This window comes from Bombus bifarius, unplaced genomic scaffold, assembly GCF_011952205.1.
Source record: "Bombus bifarius isolate JDL3187 unplaced genomic scaffold, Bbif_JDL3187 scf7180000010252, whole genome shotgun sequence".
In the NCBI taxonomy this organism is placed as follows: Eukaryota; Metazoa; Arthropoda; class Insecta; order Hymenoptera; family Apidae; genus Bombus; species Bombus bifarius.
Window position 1 is genome coordinate 1,428,933 of NW_022885576.1, and position 21,450 is coordinate 1,450,382.

The following is a 21,450-nucleotide window of genomic DNA, read 5'->3' on the forward strand; positions in this document are numbered from 1 at the left end:
TTTTAAACATTAGTTCCTTTACTGTTAGTACAGTTTAATTTTATACAAAACAGTATACGTATGCACATGGAACATTTTTAATACTAATAATTAAATACAGAAATAGCTTTACACATAATACTAAATTAAATTATGAAAAGAATGCAAATTTTTTAAAAATATTATAATTAATTAGCAATGAAAATAAAATGAATTTTCTTGGCATGACATATTTTTACTGTAAATTATCTTCATTCATTCTTTGAACTCTAATATATCATCCTAAAACGTCAAGCATATATCAAAACATTAAACATATAGATAATTATCCTAAAAATTATATATATAAATTATTTTATTTCAAAATTTGGTATGTACACTAAAGAAATTCATCTAATAGAGTACTGAAAATTATTTTGCTAGTTCAATTTGAATATAGAGAGTAACACACAAAGGGAATAAATACTATGTAGTGAGCATTTCTAGAGTTCAGTCTTTTCATCCCTATATTCTAACAAATATTCAGTAATTTAATTACAATTTCGTCAAACTCCGTTATAATACTCGCTACAATTGAAAAATGAATTTTTTATAATATTTAATTTAATTTTCACATTCGTAAAGTTTGACTAATATAAATATAACAAATTATAAAGTTAGCTACCAATTTATTAATAACATCATAATATTTGAAATTGTATCAGTTATTGGTTACATAGCATTATTTTAAGAATATAGTATTATTTGTTACATGCTTGATCATAAGAGTTACTATTAATTCTTACTATCCATTTTAAACTTAGTATGTATTCTACATATATATATATATATATATATATATACATATATATATATATATATATATATATATATATATGCATGTAAATAATTGAAACTAAATAAAAAAATTCATTTGCTAACACATTGTTTTCTTATATAAATGAATACTATTTATATGAACAATGTCAATAGGAAGAACTTATTACTTGCACTCTAGAATGCATTAAAATCTTTTTTCTCTCATCTATAATGTTTGGTAACTATTCTTTCACAGTTACAGTATAAATCACAACCAGTATACGAATCTAGAATGTAAGTTTTACGTTAAATATTTTCTAACATTTATACAAATACGATTTTCTTTGCATATATTTACGATTTTTACCGAGGTATTTCATATTTATACTGATTTTCAATTATATCCACTGTTATACCCATAACTGAATCAAAATCTATTTTTTAATTACTTTGCTTATCGTTTATAACTTTGGTTAAAATAAACCGACGAGCACATACCATGTTTCGATTGTACATTATCCACATTATAATTAAAAAACTAATTATCTAAATATAATTCAACTATATAATTTTATAATTGTACTCAATAAAATCGTACTATCTAAAATAACAAATTCAAATTTTGAATAATGCCATGATAACATTCGTGACCAGTCATTATATATGACCAATCACTAATGTATGTAAGAATGACAAATTTATGCTAGATACAAATAATTTTTATTCACATTGATGAAAAATTATTGTATCAAGCGTTATTTTAAATAATACACAGATTATCTAAATTTAATTTACTAAATTATCCATGATTTCTAAATACGAAAAGAAGGCATATAATAAATATCAAAATCTAGTACAAGTTACTCCTAAAAGTCCATTATGTACATGCCAAAAATATTTAATTATGCAATATGTAATATTGCTCATAAAATTTGGAATGTATTTACATGTTTTACAATTTATGAAATTTGTTTTTAAGTTCTCATTGCTTTAATGATTGATTAATAACCTCTAATGAAACAGTAAAAAAATTATATAAAATTACTGAATTTAAATTTAAAACTTAGACATTTTTATATCGAGTATTAATTTACTAAATGATTTCTTTTTAAAAATAGAACACATATGACCTTATATATGCATGTTGGAACCTATATGTCAAGATATGTCTATGTTTAAAGTACCTTTATAAAAATTATGTAAAAGTCTGTAAAAATCCAAAGTAATAACTGGCGCATATAATGAATCTATAATGTATTTTATGAAGATTTGTTAGAATTCTACTATGTGCAGATACAATAAAATAATTTGATATAATGTACTGCCAAGTACCACATGTAAAAAACTATAGTTAAGTACATATTGTATTAAATTACCATCATCTTTGTATAACCACCATTTGCAAAATTTTGTTATGAAGAAATATACTTATTTGAGGCATGAAGTACTATATATTAACGCAAAAATTATTTCACAAGTATCCCACTAAAATCAACTTGCACAGAAAACAAATTATTTGTAGTTTTCTAACTAATTACTTTTATTGCATTTTTATACCAATTTTTATGCAAAAATTTATAATTAACCGAGAATTATGTATGATTATTGAAATATCTAAATTTGATATCAAAATTTTTTACTGTGAGATATATTATGTCAGCCACTAATAATTATAAGCCAATATTATTATAATAATTTATCATTTTATATTTAGATACTGAGAGATAAATGATTAAAATCGTATCCTTTTAGTTTCATATATAACGATCATTCTTTTCCTTGTAAGATTAATGCACAGTTATACTTCACCATGTCTTTAAAAACCGAAATTCGAATGCACCATTTCGGTTTTCCTTCATATATATCTATATAACATTAAAGTTACCTCCTTCCTCTTATTAATTATCAGTAACTGTAAAGATTGAAACGAAAAAAATGTACTATTTTAAATCATCATGTGATTTAACATTAATTGATAATCTTCGTTTAGTGTAAATGTACAAAAATTTTGTTATAATGATACTAAAGGTGGCGTGTGACTTATAATATGTCGGTTTGATTAGCGACATGATGAACTTTCTCGTACGTTGTCTTGAACTCTTCAAATCTTTTCACTTCCTTGAGCAACTCCTATACACATTATGAATTATAAGATACTTTATACTACATAAAAAAATTATTCTCTCTCTACATTATATTATTCTATTGAAAAGTCATACACAACAATAAGATTCAATAAGAAACAAATAATAATTTGCTTGATATTATTTAATGACAAATATGAATGTTAGAATAATTAATTAAATAGGGAAATGATATTACATGATATTGAAAAATGAATAAATATAACAAATTTGGTTAAATAAAATATATTTACCTTTGGCAGTGATTTTCTATCATAGCTCTGAGCATATTTTCCTACACACCGACTTAGTTGCACATAAATGTCACATAGTACTTCTACAGGAAAATCCTTTGTAATTTCAACAGTGGTTTGCCATGCATTCTCCAATTCATTCCTATCTACTAAAAACCTTTCGGTTTCCTCAAATCTGGCTGGACTAGAATCACTTTCAATAGCAAACGATAATTCATCTATACTTCCCCGTCTAGACGATGAATTAGATGCACTATTTTCCGCATTCTTCTCTTCTTCCGTAAAACATATATCCATATTTTCAATTTCATCAATATGTTGATCACTGACATTATTGCTTTGAATTCCTTGCATGTCTTTTGAACTTTCATTTTGCGAATCGTTTTCAGAATCAGAATTATCAAACAGAGGTACATGACCATTCAAAACACTGTTTGCCTCAGTTTCAAATTCTTGGAATTTTTCTAAATCTATACTTGTCGCTTCATTAGTTAAACATACTTTGTTATCAGATACAGTTACATTTTCATCAAATGCGATTTTCCTCTTTTTATGAACTTTCTTTACATAGCCCCGTGCCCAAGCTGGTATTCTACGTTTTCTAGAATTATTATATCTTCTTCCATTTACAATCAAAGAATGACTAGGACTCGCAGTGTCTTTTTTATCTGTTCGTTCGGTTCCAGACGTGGATTGCTCTGCTTTTGACTGATTCTTATTTTCTACCTCGTTGTTAGACGTACTTTCAATAATTTTACGATTCTTCGAAATCTCACGACATTTATCCTCAAAGTCGGAATCCAATTCTGCTTTTATTAATGCGTATGCATTATCACGAAGAGAGCATGCACGGTGTCTTATCAATTTGTCAGCTGGATCTCTGTGAAAGAACATTACGCAATATATGTATACCATATAATATATACATATTAATATTATAAAGAATTATATCACTATCGAAAAGCAACATGAACTAATATGAGTGGCTTTCAATAATACAACTTTTTTCATATAATGTATCATATATAAATAATTAATAAAATATATGCCAGCAATTGAAAGCCACCTTAACTACGGAGCAACAACAGCAACGGATAAACAGGAATATCTGAACTACCTCTTTAATATTCCAAGGGAAGGCCTATCACGTAAGCTGACATGAAAACACACAACATGAATGTCAGTATCAACTTTAACTCCATTATTTATATTATTTATAATTGTATGTATAATGACAAAAAAAGTAGGAGAATAAGTAATAATAAAAAATAATATCTGTGCAACATTCTTTTTGAATAATTTATGAAGAAAACAGAGTAGTAAAACATATCAAACGCTTCCGTATTTAAATTATAATATTGAAGTATATAGTTTTATAAGATTTGGTTAGGGATTTGATAAAACAAATGTTATATACTGTGCCCACTGACCTGTCAGGATTATATTCCAAAGCATTTCTACAAATGAGATCGATATCATCAAGAAAATCTCGAGCACAAAGGTAACAATGCATATCGATTTTTGTCATCATGGTTTCTAAATCCATAGGTTGTTTTATTATCATGTTATAATCTGGTACTTCTTCCGTATCTACTGGTTTTGTAAACATGAAGAATCTGCAATGTAAATATTTAATATTTGATATTAATTTTCACCTTATAAACAAAAAGTTATAATATGAAATATGAAGATATTTACTGTCTATTTCTTGCAAGTTTTGCACAAATTTCCCTCAAGAAAATTCTTAATTCTCTTAACGAAACTTCTTCTTTTTCATATATTATTTTCTTTTCTTCTTCCGTTAATTTCTTTGGTAAAGGATCTGGTGCTAAAGGAAGCTCCTCTAGAACTTCTACTTTGTCATCTTTTATTTTTGGTGGCTTCAAGCTCTGAACCATGAAAATAGGTCGGAAGAATTTGGATCTTTGCTCTGCTGTTGGTGTTTTCATAGAATAAACTTCACTACGAAGTTCGCTAAACAGACTTTGAAGTTGAGTAGGAAGATCCTGATATGTTCTATCACTTGTGGCTAAAATTAAAATGGGTAAAGAAGGATCAAGTGCTGCAATACGACACAAAAAAACTGCTTTTACAGTTTCAGGTACAAGTGGCCACCACTGATCAATCGACCGAATATAAATTATGGACGGCACATTCCTGGCAGCTTCGTTAAACACCTATATTATTTAAAATCGTATAAAATATTTTTAATTATAATTTATTAATAATGCATGTTTCCTTTTATTATTGTTAACTAACCTGAACGCAGGTTTCTTCCGGCGATCGTCCACTTTCTGCAAAAAGAGTGCTAACATCTAATGTTTGAATTGGTAGATGTTCCATATGATATAATAATGCTTGTGCTAAATGTGGTCCTTGACCCTCAGACAAATTTCCACCGGAAATTAATAGCCTTGGACGATGAATTCCTTTAGTAATTTTCACTCTAGGATATTTAAGACAGTAATATTAAATAAGAAAGGTTAATATAACAGTAAAATAGTTATTCTTAAAATTTTGTTACTTTGCCATAGCAGAATTAACTCCTTGTGGAAATATTCCTTTTATCGAGTTAAGCAACTCTTCCAATAAAGGTCCTAATAAGGGTTCCATAAAAAGTTGCAATTTTCTTCTAGCACAAGGTGACACTCTTTGTGATGATGGTACAAGAATGGAACTAGCTTGTAAAAAATCCCGTTTTTTCACCTATAAAAATATATATAATCTTATTATACTTATTTAATAGATATATGTTATCAAATAATAATAACATACTTTGATTCGTTCAGGATCTAAAAGTAACCTATTATTTGTTATATATATTTGCGGATAAGTTCTTCGCAATCCTTGCAAAACTGCTTCAGTGCATAAAGCTCTCAAGTCCGAGCCACAATAACCTGTCGCTTTTTCAGCTAATACCTCTAACAATTGATCAGGTGGGGGATTTTTCCACTTGCTAACGTGAATTTTCAATATCTCTAGTCTTTCTTTCATAGCAGGTAAAGGAAAAAATAATTCCCGATCGAAACGACCTGGCCTACGTAATGCTGGATCAATGGCATCTATTCTATTTGTTGCTCCAATAACTATTACCTATTACCAATAAAAAGAATGGGAATCAATCATAAATATTTGATAATTAAGCGCTTAAACATTTTTTCAAAAATGAAATAATTAACCTCTCCCCTATCACTGAGGCCATCCATAAGCGCCAAAAGAGTAGATACAATACTAGCATGGATTTGATCCTGTTTCGTACTTCGAACAGGTGCAAGGCCATCTATTTCATCAAAAAATATTATGGACGGTTTCATTTGTTGAGCCTGCTCAAATAACAATCGCAACTGGCGTTCGGATTCCCCGACCCACTTAGATAGACAATCTGCGCCCTTTCTCATAAAGAACGACATTTTTCTACTGCCTTGACTACATTCATTTGCCAATGCTCTAGCTATCAACGTCTTACCAGTTCCTAGATAAATAAATAAAGATGTATTAATAATCACAATGTGTTTACTTTACTTGTGTACGTGTGTACTTTAAATATAACTAATGTAATTATAAATATATAATAATAAATATAGATGTATACAAGATGAACCTACCTGGTGGACCATGAAATAATACTCCTTTCGGTGGGGTAATATGAAAACGTTCAAAAACATCTGGATACATCATAGGAAAAACAACCATTTCTTTAAGGCAGTGAATATGTGATTCTAAGCCTCCAACATCATTGAATCTAATATTAGTATCTAAAGTAATTGGATTTATATCTGCTTTACGATCAGGTGGTCCACCTTGAGGTATTGCTGATTGCCTACAATAAAATGATTTTATTTGAAGAATAACTTGTGTGATTATTTCTAATCTAGCAAAATATTTCCTAAATTCTCTTTTTACCTTGCTTTTTTACTTTTCTTCTTATCATAACGTTGAGGTTCTGAATCACTGGAATCACTAGAGCTTGTACTTTTGCTTCTATGTTTACGCCTTCTCATGGAATTACTAAGAACACTTCTAAGTGCCTTTATAGATCGCCGAACTGGTTCTACATTAGCTTGAAATCTATCTACAGCTGGTTTTTTCTGACGTAAACTATACTTTCTAGGACCGGGGGAATCGGAAGATTCACTTAAATCACTATCTACCACTGTAAAAATATTAAGTTGGAAATAATATAAAAAAACGTCTTTAGTCATATAAAGTAGTAGCATGTTTATGTCAAAGATAAACATCGAACCTGTAAGTTTCTTACCCCTTGGTAATTGCCGTTGTGCTGTTCTTCTAGTTCGTTTAATACGGGTATACATATCTTCATAACCCTGACAATAACATAAGTATTTTTTATTTTCTCATTATGTTCTAACAATAATTTTCCTCATTGATTCAACATTATTTTATACATGTACTAATCAATGTACAAATTATAAAACAATATTCTTATTTTATTACTTTACATTAAAAATTACATTAAAATTAAAAAAATTACAAAAAATTACTTACATCTTCATTTTCAGAATTATCGTTATTTTCAGGTTTCTCACTTTCTTGTGAGCTATCTTCATCAGCTTCAACACGTTCTACTTTAGACTTCACATCCTTTTCACTTAAATTTCCACCAAGTCTTGTAGCAGGTCCTTCTCTAAGTCTACTTGGACTATCAGATTTTCTTGTCCTATACATAGGTTATTTTAATAAAGATTTAATCACATTTTAGCTTTATAAATTACCTTAATGAATATTTACCTTACATCCTTTTCCTCATTAGATTTACTTCTGGTTTCCATTTTATCTTTATGTTCCCTCTCTGTTCTTTCCCTTTCCTGCCTATCCTTGAGATCTCTAATATCTTTGTCTTGCTCTGTTTTTTCTCTAAGATCACGATCACCTCTTCCTCTAAGTTCTCTATTATTTTGTCTGTCATGTTCTGTTCTTTCTCTAATATGTCTAGAGTTTTTATTTGGAGGGTGATTTTCACGTGATCTAAGAGGCATGCGCTCTCTAACATCACGTTTTCTTTCAGAGACTTCATCCACCATTTCTTTGTCAGATGAAGAACCATGCTGTTGAAACATGGGATAACCTTTTAATGTTTGTGTACCTAAAATACATTAGAAATACTTCAAAAATCTTCACATAACAAGAATTTTTGCTTATCTAACACCTATTTTATCTAGAACATTATTTAAAAGATAGACTTTATATGTTACATAATATTCAATAATTTTCTTGATATGATTTAACAAGATTAAATGTAAGTGATATATATTACATATAGAATCAAGTATGATTTTAAGATATGCTTTACCTAAAATCCAGCTAGTATTAAGATTATCATATGTTTGCATTCTATGACGTGTGCTACGGCGCACACTTAAGTTATTCATAGATATATGAGAAGTAGAATTTGAATGTGATCGTAAAGTACGCAAACTTTTAACCCTTCTGGTATTAGAGCCCAGGCTACGGTTTCTTGGAGAAAAGATATCTTCTTCTGTATCCATTGAGTCCAATGCAGCATCATCATCTGACATTATCTATATTGTATCATACAATTAAAAGTACTTCTTTTTTACATTTCAACTGATTCAATTATTATACATATATCTATCTTATGCACTAATATATTAACCTTGTATATTAATCTACTGCACATGCGTGCGTGTATATGTGTGTGTGTCATTAAAACAATTATAGATATATACATGTATTAAAAACTTATTTAAATTAGAATGGTAATATTTTATAAAAATAATTGAAGTAGAAGGCATAACATCAAGTATTCTTGTGAAATACGGTGGAAAAATGGTATATTTGACTCATAATATAATGAAATAAATTATATAACAATGATAGAACTTTTTGACAGTTAATAGACACTTTTTCGTATTTTTTGTTGTTCTTTTTTACGAAATGGAACACCGCCCACTTAAATACTTTTGCAGAACGCCGAAGAGTATGAAAATGAATGTAAATTACTTCTTATAAAAAAGTGACGGTACAATTAATGATTAACCATAGAAAATGTAAAAAAGAAGATTGAAATTAAAATATGCACGATCTATAATAATAATAAACAAAGCACCATAGAAGCAATTAGATTCACCCTGAAACACACGAATTTTAACCTCAGGAATTATTTAGCATTTGAGATCATCGATGTTCGAAATATTTAGCATTTTACCAAATAAATTACCTTCATCTGGTCAGTTCTTGCTGCCAATTTATACTTAAAGTAAAAAGAAAACTGCTAACGTCCGTCATATGCCTTAGGTAAAGTAACACCACTGCCTCGATTGAGTGCACGTAGCGCATGCACACTGAACCTCCACAAAGGTCGTTTTATGATCGACTATCACTTAAAATTATGTTACATTAGCAACATGAATAATAAAGATCCACATGACACATGTTATAACCAATAAGTTCGTCGTTGCAATAAAAAATTTCTTGTCGAATCGATGATTACAAAATTCGTATCCGCAAACTATCATTGCATACGTGAACACATACTGAAATTAGCTGTAAATGTATCTGTAGATCTAACCTAACCCGTTTGCAATTGTGATCACCTTTAAGTATATGATGTAAGAATACGATATTAGCGCGCTCTGAAATAAAACGAGTTAGCTACTGATGGTAAGTATACGATATATGCATAAATGTAATTATTGGTACAAACATTGACTAAATACAGAATAGATCTATCATCGCATAAAGTTCATATCATATGTTCTGAAATACTGATCGCACAAAAAATCAGAAGTTTTGTTATTTAAAATGCTAAATTTAGGAATTACAATCATATGACTGTTCCTGGAAGTTAAGGCATTTCAAAAATTTTTAAATCAATTTAAATTGAGTTATATATTTTTATATACTAGAATAGATGCATTTTTTATTTTGTATAAAAAAATATTTGTTTTTAAAAACGATTAATTAAAAGGGTACTTTAATTCTGTAAAATTTAGCATATGAAATGCTATAAGACATAAGATCACTTTTTCTCAATATATTTCATTTAAGTTAATGCGGAATGAATTTATTAAACTCGTTGTACTTATTTTTAATTTCCACTTCCTTTTCCTCAAATATAATTATTAAAATTTGATAGTGTTTTAGTTCTTTAGTAAAAGCGTGTAAAAACCTGCATCGTAAGCAAAGATATATTTAAGAAATAATGTAATATGCTTGTTAAAACTTTACTTAATTGTTTAAAATTACATATATTTCGCAATTGATTTAGGCATAAATAAAATTAAGTAAATAAGAAAGCATAAGCTACTGAAAGATGTTTCCTTTAAATGCATTTTAGATGTCATATATTTGTACTTATTGGAAAGTTAAAATTTCTATAGTTTCTGTAATTTTGGGTGTATGAAATTATGATAATAATCTATAATATTTTATATATTTACTAATTATACAGTGTCTGTAAATTATATACGGTTCGTGAATGTTCTGTTTGTATAATATATATAAATTATAAAGATAATTAAAATTATGTACAACAATGTTTTACTTTATAGGTTATAGCTCTCTGAAGGTGTATCTCAAAAAAACTGAAAAATTAAAAAATTTTATGCATTGTTTTTAAGAATTAATTTAACATTTTTAATGTTTCGTGGCAATCAGTATATTATTAGAAATAATTTAATTTTTTCCCGTTTTATAAGATTACAATACGGTAAGTTCATTAATATAACATATACATACATGTATATACATATAAAACACTACTATTGAATGAAAATATAGGACAATTATTTGAAAATTATTAAAAAATATTATAATAAAGCATGAGTGATACCTATTGAGTCAAATAATTGTTCAATGTTAATGTTTTAAATTATTTTGTTATTCTTATTATATATATGTATTCTTATGTTAATTATATATATTTAATTTTAGATAATTTTTTTGATAAAAACATGTCAAGCAGTATTAAACAAGATGAGAATATTATTGAACGAAGTAATAAAAGACAAATGATCGATGAAAGTTATGAAATGATAACAAAAGCTCCAAAGGTAGAACCAACTGAAGATGTAGTACAAAGAAAAAACAACGTTAAAAGGAAAAACTTTGTGATAATGTTAGGTTACGTGGGCAGAAATTATTCTGGTATGCAAATTAATCGTGGTACGAAAACTATTGAAGAAAGTTTATTATCTGCTTTGTTGAAAGCAAATTTTATTACGAAAGAACAATTTGAAGATGTAAGAGAAATTAAATTTCAAAGAGCTGCACGTACAGATAAAGGTGTATCAGCAGTTAGGCAAGTTGTTTCTCTACAATTGCGTAAGTATTATATTATTTATTTTACAGTTATATGAATAAAGCAGCGATAATTGTGAATGATGAAAATAATAATTAACGTCATTAACTCATAATCAATTGTAGCTGATTATGTAAACAAAGAAGATATAAATCAGTATCTTCCAAAGGATATCAGAGTATTTGATGTAAAGAGGGTAACAAAAACTTTTAATAGTAAAAATAAATGCGATGCTAGAACATACAGATATGTTCTTCCCACATTTGTTTTGGCTCCAGAAGATTCAAATTTTTTACAAATTGACGAAGAGGAAGGAGTAAATGAAGAACAACGACTTAAACAACTATCTATGATAGATGGAAAGCCATATCATGAATTCCGATTGACTCCAGAAATGCTTGACAAGCTAAATGAAATTTTGAAATTATTAGAAGGCACACATAATTTTCATAATTTTACATCGAAAACGTAAGTTATTTTGTATCGTAAAATCTTAGTATATTACTTTCTCTACTTATTATATTACTTTCTCTTAGAAAGCCATTAGATCCAAGAGCCAAGCGTTATATAATATACTTTCGTTGTGTTGAAACATTTATTGCAAATAATATGGAATTTGCAGTACTGGAAATAAAAGGACAAAGTTTTATGTTACATCAAATTAGAAAAATGGTAGCTTTAGTTATAGGGATTTGTAGAAATATTGTGACAAGTGATATTATCAAAGATGTATTTTCAGTAGAAAAAATTGACATCCCTATTGCACCTGGTTTAGGACTAAGTTTACATTTTGTAAGATATTTTAATTTTAATTAGTTTCAAATACGAAATAGAATTATTTAATTAAGATCTTCCTTTATTTAGGTACATTATAAATATTATAATGAAAGATTTGGAAAAGATGGATTTCACAAAACATTAGAATGGCAAGAATGCAATGACGATGTTGACAAATTTTATAAAGAATGCATTTTACAGGATATAATAGATGAGGAAATATCAGAAAAAGTGTATCCTTTTTTTATGTAATAATTTACAGAGTAATTGATTAATATTTTTTAAATTACAGAATACTTTAATAAAAATATTTACCTTGACAAGTGTAATGTAGAATGATGCATTGGTTGGCATCTATCCTAACACCAAAGAGATTTGCATTTAAAGAATATGTAGTACAGTGTGAATATGTATCATGAGATCATTGTATTTTTTATCAAAAGTGTATTACATATATTTGTCAATAATAACTATTTTTAACTATTTTAAACTGTAATGTTATTACAAATGTATACAAAATCTAAAAGAATTTATTTAATTATAGAATATATTCATTTATCGTTGATCTACAAAAAAATTATTGTAATAGATTATCTCTGCTTACTATATGTACGTCTATAATTGCAATTATTTTGATTTTTCTCGTATCTTCCAAGTGTGTGAAATATTAGTTATATGTTATTTCTATCTCGCTTTAACATATGATCATCAAATCAGAATAAAGCGAATATACATCCGCGTATTTCCCCTCACAAACATGCACACAAACAGATAAGAATACTTGTTGCCTCAAACGGGTTATTCCAGATTGATTCAGGATTAGTGACTGAGAGAATTCATCATTAAAGAAGCTAAAGGAATCTTCCCGGCAATTTTCTTTATTATTATGAAAAATACGATAATTATTATTTTAACAATTATATTCAGTAAGTAAATTTTTTTTTGTACTAAACTAGTTTAGTAGTGACCTTGAACTCTGACAAATTTTTATATATACCAACCATAGATAATAAGTATATTTGCAATACATGTTATAACATAAAGCATATTATCATGGAGTGAAATTACATTGTTTTTTCGTAATTGTATTATTATTATTATTCTAAATTTTAAACAATTTCTTGCAGAAAGATATACGATATATATTCTTTATAGCTTAATGTACAAATTATAGGTTTAAAATAAAATAAAGTAAAGAATTTGAAACGTAAAATATATAGTTTATTTATTTTATAGGTTTGATGAAACATGGATATACACAATGTGGGTAAGTTAATATATCTTTTTATAAATATACTGTTATTTTACATCAATAAAATATTTTATTTACGTCATTAATATGAAAGTAATAATATTCATTAACAAACATATATTTCATGGATTTATAACAAAATTCATTAATGTCTTTCTTATAGTATAGAAACATTTCAATGTAAAAATGGAGACTGCATAAAGAGTGAATTATTATGTGATGGGCAGGCAGATTGTAAAGATAGCTCTGATGAAACAGTTGTAGAGTGTACTAAAGCTGAAATCATATGTCCAAATTATGCATTTCGATGTTCTTATGGTGCATGTGTAGATGGAGATGTAACTTGCAATGGAATACAGGACTGTATTGACAATAGTGATGAAACATTGTCTAGATGTACAGGCATTTCATCCAATATGTCTTCATCTGCATCGTGTAGAAAAGATCAATTCACATGCGCCAATGGTCATTGCATTGATAAAAGTAGTCTATGCGATGGTAAAGCAGACTGTGCAGATAATTCAGATGAGACATATATGCAATGTGGTTCAATCATGTAAGTTGTAAAATTGAAGAAAAAGGTCATAAATTTAATGTAGTATAAATATCTCTGAACTACATTACAATTTTACTTGCATTATAATTCATTTCTGTAGAAATAATCAAATTTAATTTATTAATTAACTTATATGGTATAACTCTATTTGACATATTTATAGCTGTCCAAATTTCTCTTTTCGTTGTGCTTATGGTGCCTGTATTGATGGTGATTTAAAATGCAATGGAGTTGAAAACTGTGCAGATGGTTCCGATGAAGATCCTGTGAAATGCAAATATACTACAGGAACAACTTCAACTCCTCCTCCTATAACACAGCGTCCAATACCTCCTATTAGTTCCAAATTTTGTATTGTACCACCAAAACCAGAAAATGGTTATTGGAAATTACACAAATCATATTGCTGTGATATGCAAGCTGGTCAAGTATGTAATGATTGTGATGTTGCACAAGGCACACGGTTAGAACCAGGACAAGAATTAATATACAAATGTAATCCTGGTTATAAATTAAGTAAAGATACTCGTCCATTTTGTAGCTTGCAAGGTAAATGGGTAAATATTCCAGAATGTAAAGGTATGAAAAAAAATTATAAAGTAATATTAAAAATAGTAAAAAGATATTATTGAAATATACTTGTGTTTTACAGAAATACGTTGTAAAGGATTAGAATCAGCTTCAACAGGTGTTAGTTGTAGACGCAATGGTGGATATACTCCATGTTCAAATCCTGTTCCTGGAACAGAAGCAATATTATTCTGTCGTAATGGTTATAAAGAACAGACAAACTTTGCATCATCACGAGTTACATGTAATAAAAATGGTGAATGGAGCCCCAATCCAATACAGTGCATTCCAGGTCCGCTAATGATAAATATTTATATTAATAATTCTTCTGTCTTATTACAAACAGATGCACAAAGAAATTACTCTATGTTTATAGAAGTTTTTGATGATAAAATTGTTATTAATACAAATAAAGGGAAAAATAATAATCCAGACACTGATTTGGCATAGGAAATAAAGTTGTTAAAAGTCTGGATTCAATACTAAAAATATAATATAAAATAATTTTATACAGTATTATAATTATAAATTAATACATTATTTCAATACGTTATAATAAAGGTTTTAATTTAAAAGAAAGTATTATTAAGTATATAAAGTATATTGTATTATAATCTGTGTGAGATAAGTTGCACATATTAATCATATTTATGTATATTCAGTGGAATTTATATAATATTATAGTAATGCTTATGATATATATTATAATAAAATTGAAGAATTTCTAATGCAAATTTGTTAATATTTTGAATATTGTTTGCTACCATTCAAATTTATATAATAATAATTATTTCTCTTTAATGATATGATACAAATATATATTTTAGCATGTGGTGTTCTACCTGTACAGTATACACCAACTATTGTAAATGGAGCTCCAGCTAATATTTCCGAATTTCCGTGGCATGCTACACTCTATAGGGCGGAGAATTCTTTTGCACCAAAAAGATTTATTTGTGGTGCAACTATTATTCATGAAAGACTTCTAATTACAGCAGCACATTGTGTTTATGATGAAGTGGCTCAGAAACTGGACGATGCTTCAAAATTTTACATAGTCACAGGCAATATTTTTCAAGATTATGATTCTCCTTTACATAATAATATAACGGTGAAGAAGGCAAAGGTATCTATATTTATTATTTTTAGTGTTTTGAATTTCTATAACTATTATAATAATCATGTCCTTTACATATATTTCAGGTAAAACATATATACTATCATTGTGATAGATACAGAGGACTTAGCGGAAATTATGAAAACGACATAGCTATATTGGAAGTTACACCATCACTTACATTGTCAAACAGATTAGTACCTGTATGTTTAGATTCGAAGGATGAGATTAAATTAGAAAATGGAATGTATGGAAAAGTCGCAGGATTTGGGAAGACTGCTTCAGGAGAATTTAGTGCAATGTTACAACAAATTACAGTGCCATATGTTTCTTACAGTATGTGTAAACATTCAAGTATTGTTCCTGAAACAGGACAAGTACTTATTACAAATGATAAGTTTTGTGCAGGTTATGTAAATGGTTAGTACAATATTATTGTTTTTCTTTTTAAAATTTAATATAAAATTATAGTACATTGTTTATCTTACATTAAAGTTGATCAAAAATATGTAAATCACAGGGTCTTCAGTTTGTAATGGTGACAGTGGAGGTGGATTGATTTTTAGCAGCAATACATTGTGGTATTTAAAAGGTATTGTTAGTGTTACTATTAGTAAAACAACAGGAGGGTCTACAACATGTAACAGTGATACATATTCTTTGTATACTCAAGTTTCCAATCATTTGTTATGGATTCAGGATATTATTTTATCGATAGACCAACAATCATTACTACCTGTGTGTCCTACATAATGAAATGCTCACCATTGCTTATACTCTATCTCTAATGAAATATACTAATGTAACTGAGATTTAAAGTACTATTTACCTTTCTTTGTACATAGAACATGTTGATGAATCTTTTAAAGAATGATCTATGATAATATATCTTTTTTATATTAATGTACAATCATTCTTTTATACATAAATGAGGTGTCATATACTGGAGGAAGCCATACGATGGAGATACAAAATTATACAATATTTCAAATATATTTAATAAAAAATGTGTAAGGTGATTTACATGTTAAAAATGTATGAATATATAAAATCTTTTGATACACAAACTTTAAATAATATTATTTTTTTAATTTATACAAAATAAATTATATACTTTTATAGAAGTGCAACTAGTATTATATTTAAACTCATTATTATTTTTTCTGTTACAAGCATAACATTTATATAAAACCTTGGTTATAAAACAATATACAATAACTATTATGAAATATATATACACATACATATACAAGTACTATAATTACTTCTGTACTTGTCACAGAAAGACAAACCATTCTAAACAGAATTTGGTGATATCCATATTTTATTTATGTTTATACACATTCATATTGTTTTGATATCTTTTCATTGTTAACCCTTTTTGGCAATTTAGATGATACATGGAACACAGTAGCGTCTATTTAAAAAATATAATATCAAACATAATATTAGACATTAATAATAAAACTAATATAACATTACAATACAAAAAAATATAATATAAACATTTTACCTTCAACATGTAAGTTTTTTAAGTTCGTTTGAAGTTCATCTATGGTAGAACTTAATTTAGTATTTGGTACTGAAGGCAAAATATTTTCATCAAGTTTCATTAAGTCTGCCAATTCCTTTTCTAAATCAACATTTGAATCATCATTCTCAAGAGACTCTGATAATATACATTGTACTTCTTTTTGCTCTTCCAAAGCCTGCAATTTCAATCAACATAAATATTTTAATATAAGTAAACTAAAAATTAACTATTTAGTTCCGAAATTTACTCACTTCTGACAGGTCATCTACAATATCTATAACATTAGACTCTGACAAACAACTCTCGTTAAGTTTTTTTAATACATCTGATCCTATTTTGTAAGCTGATATCACAGTAGTATTTGTGTGAGTATTTTGAATACTTGTTATAAGGCTTTGAATATTGTTAAGTGTTTGAGCTCGCTTTTCAATAGTACTTTCCAATTCTTTCTTTTTTCTCAAATATGTTTTTGCTACCTGCCGTAAACCTTTTGTTAAATATGACTTTGCTTCACTAATAATATTAATTTTTTCTTCTTCCATAAGTTCTATTTCTTTTATAAGTATATTTTCTTGTTTCATTAACTTGTATAAGCCTTCTTCAATTTCTGTTATACTATCTGATGAATGTGCAGCGATTTTAATCAATAATTCACTTTGATTTTCATTATTTCCAAAAACCACCTTTTTTTCACGCATCAACCATATTAAGATTAACATTATAGTATTATCTGATATATTTTTATCTATGTCAGATTTACAACTTTTTACTAGTTCAGAAAATGGTATAAGAATACTTTCTTTTTTTCTTTCTAAAATAGAAAGTATAACATCTCCAAATTCTTTAATGATTTTTAAATGTATATATCTAGTCTCTTTGTTAATTTCATTATTAACAACATAACTTCTAACTTTTGAAAATGACCACACAAGTGGCTTTTTCACAAATGTATCAATTGACCATGCAGTCCATGATTCACAGGGTTCTTTCAAAAATTCAGTTTCTGGAATTATTTCATTATTCCTGTAATATTATATAAATTAATCTTCAATGTAAATTGTTCTTAATTGTATTTTTATAATCTATGAAGATAATATTACCGATGTAATTCTTCAACAACAGTTACTAAACAAAGCGGTGTACAACCTTTCCTTCTAAAAGCACCATTTAAGTCTGCAATAGAAAAGCTATTTCTCTTAGTGTATTTTAACCATTCATATATTAAATTTTGCCAAAATTTATATTTCGATACCCAATCTTGTGGATTAGCAGATTTAGTTCGAAAAGGGGAAAACAAAGCACTAATTCTTTCTTCTTCATTCCAACATTTAGGCATTTTTTCAGAGGGAAGTGGTAAGTTATTATCTACATCTTCAATTTTTGTAGTCATTTTTTTAGCTGAAATAATATTCTTTTAAGTTAGGTTATATTTTTACATGTAAAAATAGAAAACATAAAACAATAATATTTACCTTTTTATGATAATATTAGTTCTACTATATATGATTAATATCTTTTTTAATGTTATCAGATATTAATAATTTTTCATTATTAAAAAGTTGATTAGAATCTTCCTTTCGATAAAACTGTCATTAAATCGTTCTGAGAACGTAGTACAAGCACCTAACCGTGTAAATACTCAGTAGAATCAGTTATTATTCTATCTACTACCAGTTTTGCTACTACTAGATATTTTGCTATTATATAGATTCATTCATTTTGTAAAAAAGCAGATATATTTTTAAGTTGTGAAATACATTTGCTTAGACTAACGTGTATTACAGTAAATTTCTTATTTAAAAAAAAAATGCTTCGATGCTAGAAATGATTTGTAAAATTCAAATTTAGGCAAACTGACATTTTATATTATGTACAACAATCACATTTCTACTTCTGCTGGCTAACTACAGGCGTTTCCTCCTGTTTCCTCTTTGTTAAAACAAATGGCAACATTCATATGGTGCTCGCGACTTGCTTTAACCATATCGTGATGACAACATATAATTATAATATAACCATTTTTAATATAATTTTTATAAGAATCGTATTTGAAATTATCTTAAGTTAAAGAATGTAAATATTATTACTGCTTGAATATAAATGATTGCTAATAGCAGGTCATGACACGACGTCACTAATCCACTAATTATGCTACTTTTCTCTATTACCATCTTTTCTCTTAATTTCGTCTGATCTGACAAACCTTAAAACTTTATTGTATTCATAGTTTGAGGTTATAAGTATCTGTCATTGTTACTGCCACTGTCATCCTTTTTGAAATTCGATAACAATATTAACTTTTTATATAAATATCTTTACATGTATAAATTAATATTCAGTAAATATTGAAACAGTAAAAATGTCATCGTCTTTAGGCAAGTGAATATTGTTATTATTAGGTTAATGTTAGTTTCATTGTTATTATAAATTATATAATATATTTTAAAGTAATGAGTTTTTATTAAGCAAGCTATTACATATATAATAACGTTAAGACTTGTTTAGTTTTTGAATTTATTTTATAGATTCTATAATATTCCTCATTCTTGTGGCATTTTTGTGGGGTGTAACCAATCCATTTATTAAAAAAGGAGCTAAAGGTTTAGAAAACGTGAAATCATCTTCTAAATTTTGCCAATTTTTTAAAGAACTTGCTTTTCTTATTACAAATTTAAAGGTTTCATTTAAAAATTCTATTATCTGAAATATACAGATGTGCTACAATTTTAATAATTATTCTTATTTTTATAGTACATTATACCATTTATCATTAATCAATGTGGTTCTGTATTGTATTTTTTAACTTTGAATAAAGTAGATATATCACTTGCCATTCCAGTCACTAATTCTCTTACTTTTGTAATAACGGCAATAACTGGTTGGATTTTGGGTGAAGAAAAAATACACAAAAGTTGGTATATAATTTGCTATTTTTTAATAAAATTTATAATGGAATTTATGTGAATTATATTAATTTTCAGATACATACATGGGAATGATATTGATTTTGGTTGGAACAGTCCTTTGTTCTTGGGATAAAATAGACAATACTATACAGCTTTAACCTTTTTAGCATTTCATTTTAAAATGTTTTATTAGTTGCAAATAGCAATTAAAATTTTAACGGATTCGTTTGTTTTGTTGTCTTAAATAAAATAATATTTATATTACAATAATTATATAGATATAATTATGTTGATGAGAATATAATCATATATTTTATGATTATATAGATCAGAAATAACGGGTTACATGTTATTATAAAATACATGGAATTTATGACACTGATTTGTTCTTAGTACTGAAAATATTTGGTATTATGCTTATTTATTTATTTCAGATTAATAACTGTGTTACACATGAAATATAATTCATTTTGGGACTTTAATCCTTCGACATTTAACATTTTTATTTCGTACACTTCTGAAGAAGTAAATAATTATATTAATAGATAACATAAATTTATAGATGGATCGATACATTGTCTATATATTCATGATATTTACATATGAACTATAATCATCAATATATACATGACAAATAAACAGCACCAAAGAGGAAGGAATATTGTAGATGTATTATCGAATTCACATCGTTGTACGAAATAATAAGATATTGCAGTAAAACAGATTAAATTCTGCAAGTTTTTTCAAAGTGTCTTGTTTTACTGTTAACATCAAATATTCATTATCATCAATATTCATAATCATCAATATTCATTAATTTGAAAAATTATAAAATGTGGTAATTAATAGCCGAAGAAAATGATTAATTGGAAACATAATAAAGCAAATATAAAGGTCATTGTTAGAAATAAAGATTATTATTACAAATATTTACAATTAGTATATGTAAATGAGATTGAATTGATCTATGCACAATAAACATTTAGAAATTATACATATAACTGCTAAGTATCTCCTTGTACACTCAAAGATGGTGATTGTTATGATAAAATTTAAGAAATATTTTTTTATGCTGTCACTCTTATCTTAAAATATAATCAATATATTAAGAAAATACTTTGCATGTTCGGAAATTTTGATTTCAGTTGAAATAATGTGTATGGATACTTAGAAAAACGGAAATGGCACTCTGATTCACGGTGAAATGAAATTATTTTCTTCCGTTTTTATAAACCACAAAAGAAGAAAAGGTAGTAGTGTAGTGTTGGTTCTGAATGCATTCTCATCTTATGCAACAAATTTA

At 27.1% G+C, this 21,450-nt stretch overlaps 5 protein-coding genes across 11 annotated transcripts; 3 read left to right on the forward strand and 2 right to left on the reverse strand.

The window, feature by feature from the left end:
- Positions 1-985: 985 nt before the first annotated feature.
- Positions 986-9,723, reverse strand: LOC117216200 (ATPase family AAA domain-containing protein 2-like). Of its 6 annotated transcripts, XM_033462764.1 has the most exons (17): positions 9,354-9,722; positions 9,243-9,264; positions 8,466-8,694; positions 7,904-8,258; positions 7,661-7,832; positions 7,398-7,479; positions 7,058-7,307; positions 6,760-6,974; positions 6,334-6,626; positions 5,930-6,247; positions 5,679-5,860; positions 5,414-5,600; positions 4,853-5,331; positions 4,585-4,770; positions 4,272-4,307; positions 3,155-4,034; positions 986-2,907 (listed from the first exon to the last, which is right to left on the reverse strand). In XM_033462764.1, exons 2-17 carry the CDS (start codon positions 9,243-9,245, stop codon positions 2,818-2,820), a joined length of 3,957 nt encoding a protein of 1,318 aa, XP_033318655.1. In that variant the 5' UTR covers positions 9,246-9,264; positions 9,354-9,722; the 3' UTR covers positions 986-2,817. The 6 variants fall into 6 exon arrangements, with proteins under 6 accessions (XP_033318655.1, XP_033318657.1, XP_033318656.1 ...); XM_033462766.1 differs by lacking the exon at positions 9,243-9,264 and having other exon boundaries at positions 986-2,689; positions 9,354-9,723; XM_033462765.1 differs by lacking the exon at positions 9,243-9,264 and having other exon boundaries at positions 7,413-7,479.
- Positions 2,387-21,308, forward strand: LOC117216204 (transmembrane protein 234 homolog). The gene is made up of 5 exons (XM_033462774.1): positions 2,387-2,391; positions 19,594-19,616; positions 19,767-19,918; positions 19,993-20,152; positions 20,223-21,308. The coding sequence occupies exons 2-5, from the start codon at positions 19,601-19,603 to the stop codon at positions 20,303-20,305; spliced, it is 411 nt and encodes a 136-aa protein (XP_033318665.1). The 5' UTR covers positions 2,387-2,391; positions 19,594-19,600; the 3' UTR covers positions 20,306-21,308.
- Positions 10,451-12,702, forward strand: LOC117216203 (tRNA pseudouridine synthase A). The gene is made up of 7 exons (XM_033462773.1): positions 10,451-10,605; positions 10,687-10,844; positions 11,069-11,458; positions 11,561-11,903; positions 11,972-12,227; positions 12,300-12,445; positions 12,547-12,702. The coding sequence occupies exons 2-7, from the start codon at positions 10,775-10,777 to the stop codon at positions 12,629-12,631; spliced, it is 1,290 nt and encodes a 429-aa protein (XP_033318664.1). The 5' UTR covers positions 10,451-10,605; positions 10,687-10,774; the 3' UTR covers positions 12,632-12,702.
- LOC117216201 (modular serine protease-like) lies at positions 12,807-16,519 on the forward strand. The gene is made up of 8 exons (XM_033462769.1): positions 12,807-13,138; positions 13,449-13,479; positions 13,628-14,020; positions 14,184-14,599; positions 14,673-14,882; positions 15,418-15,716; positions 15,794-16,127; positions 16,228-16,519. Exons 1-8 carry the CDS (start codon positions 13,099-13,101, stop codon positions 16,458-16,460), a joined length of 1,956 nt encoding a protein of 651 aa, XP_033318660.1. The 5' UTR covers positions 12,807-13,098; the 3' UTR covers positions 16,461-16,519.
- LOC117216202 (charged multivesicular body protein 7) lies at positions 17,014-19,241 on the reverse strand. 2 transcript variants are annotated; one of them, XM_033462771.1, is made up of 6 exons: positions 18,714-19,241; positions 18,494-18,639; positions 18,342-18,428; positions 17,493-18,264; positions 17,221-17,416; positions 17,014-17,124 (listed from the first exon to the last, which is right to left on the reverse strand). In XM_033462771.1, the coding sequence occupies exons 2-6, from the start codon at positions 18,559-18,561 to the stop codon at positions 17,042-17,044; spliced, it is 1,206 nt and encodes a 401-aa protein (XP_033318662.1). In that variant the 5' UTR covers positions 18,562-18,639; positions 18,714-19,241; the 3' UTR covers positions 17,014-17,041. The 2 variants fall into 2 exon arrangements, with proteins under 2 accessions (XP_033318662.1, XP_033318661.1); XM_033462770.1 differs by having other exon boundaries at positions 18,342-18,639; positions 18,714-19,240.
- Positions 21,309-21,450: the final 142 nt, after the last annotated feature.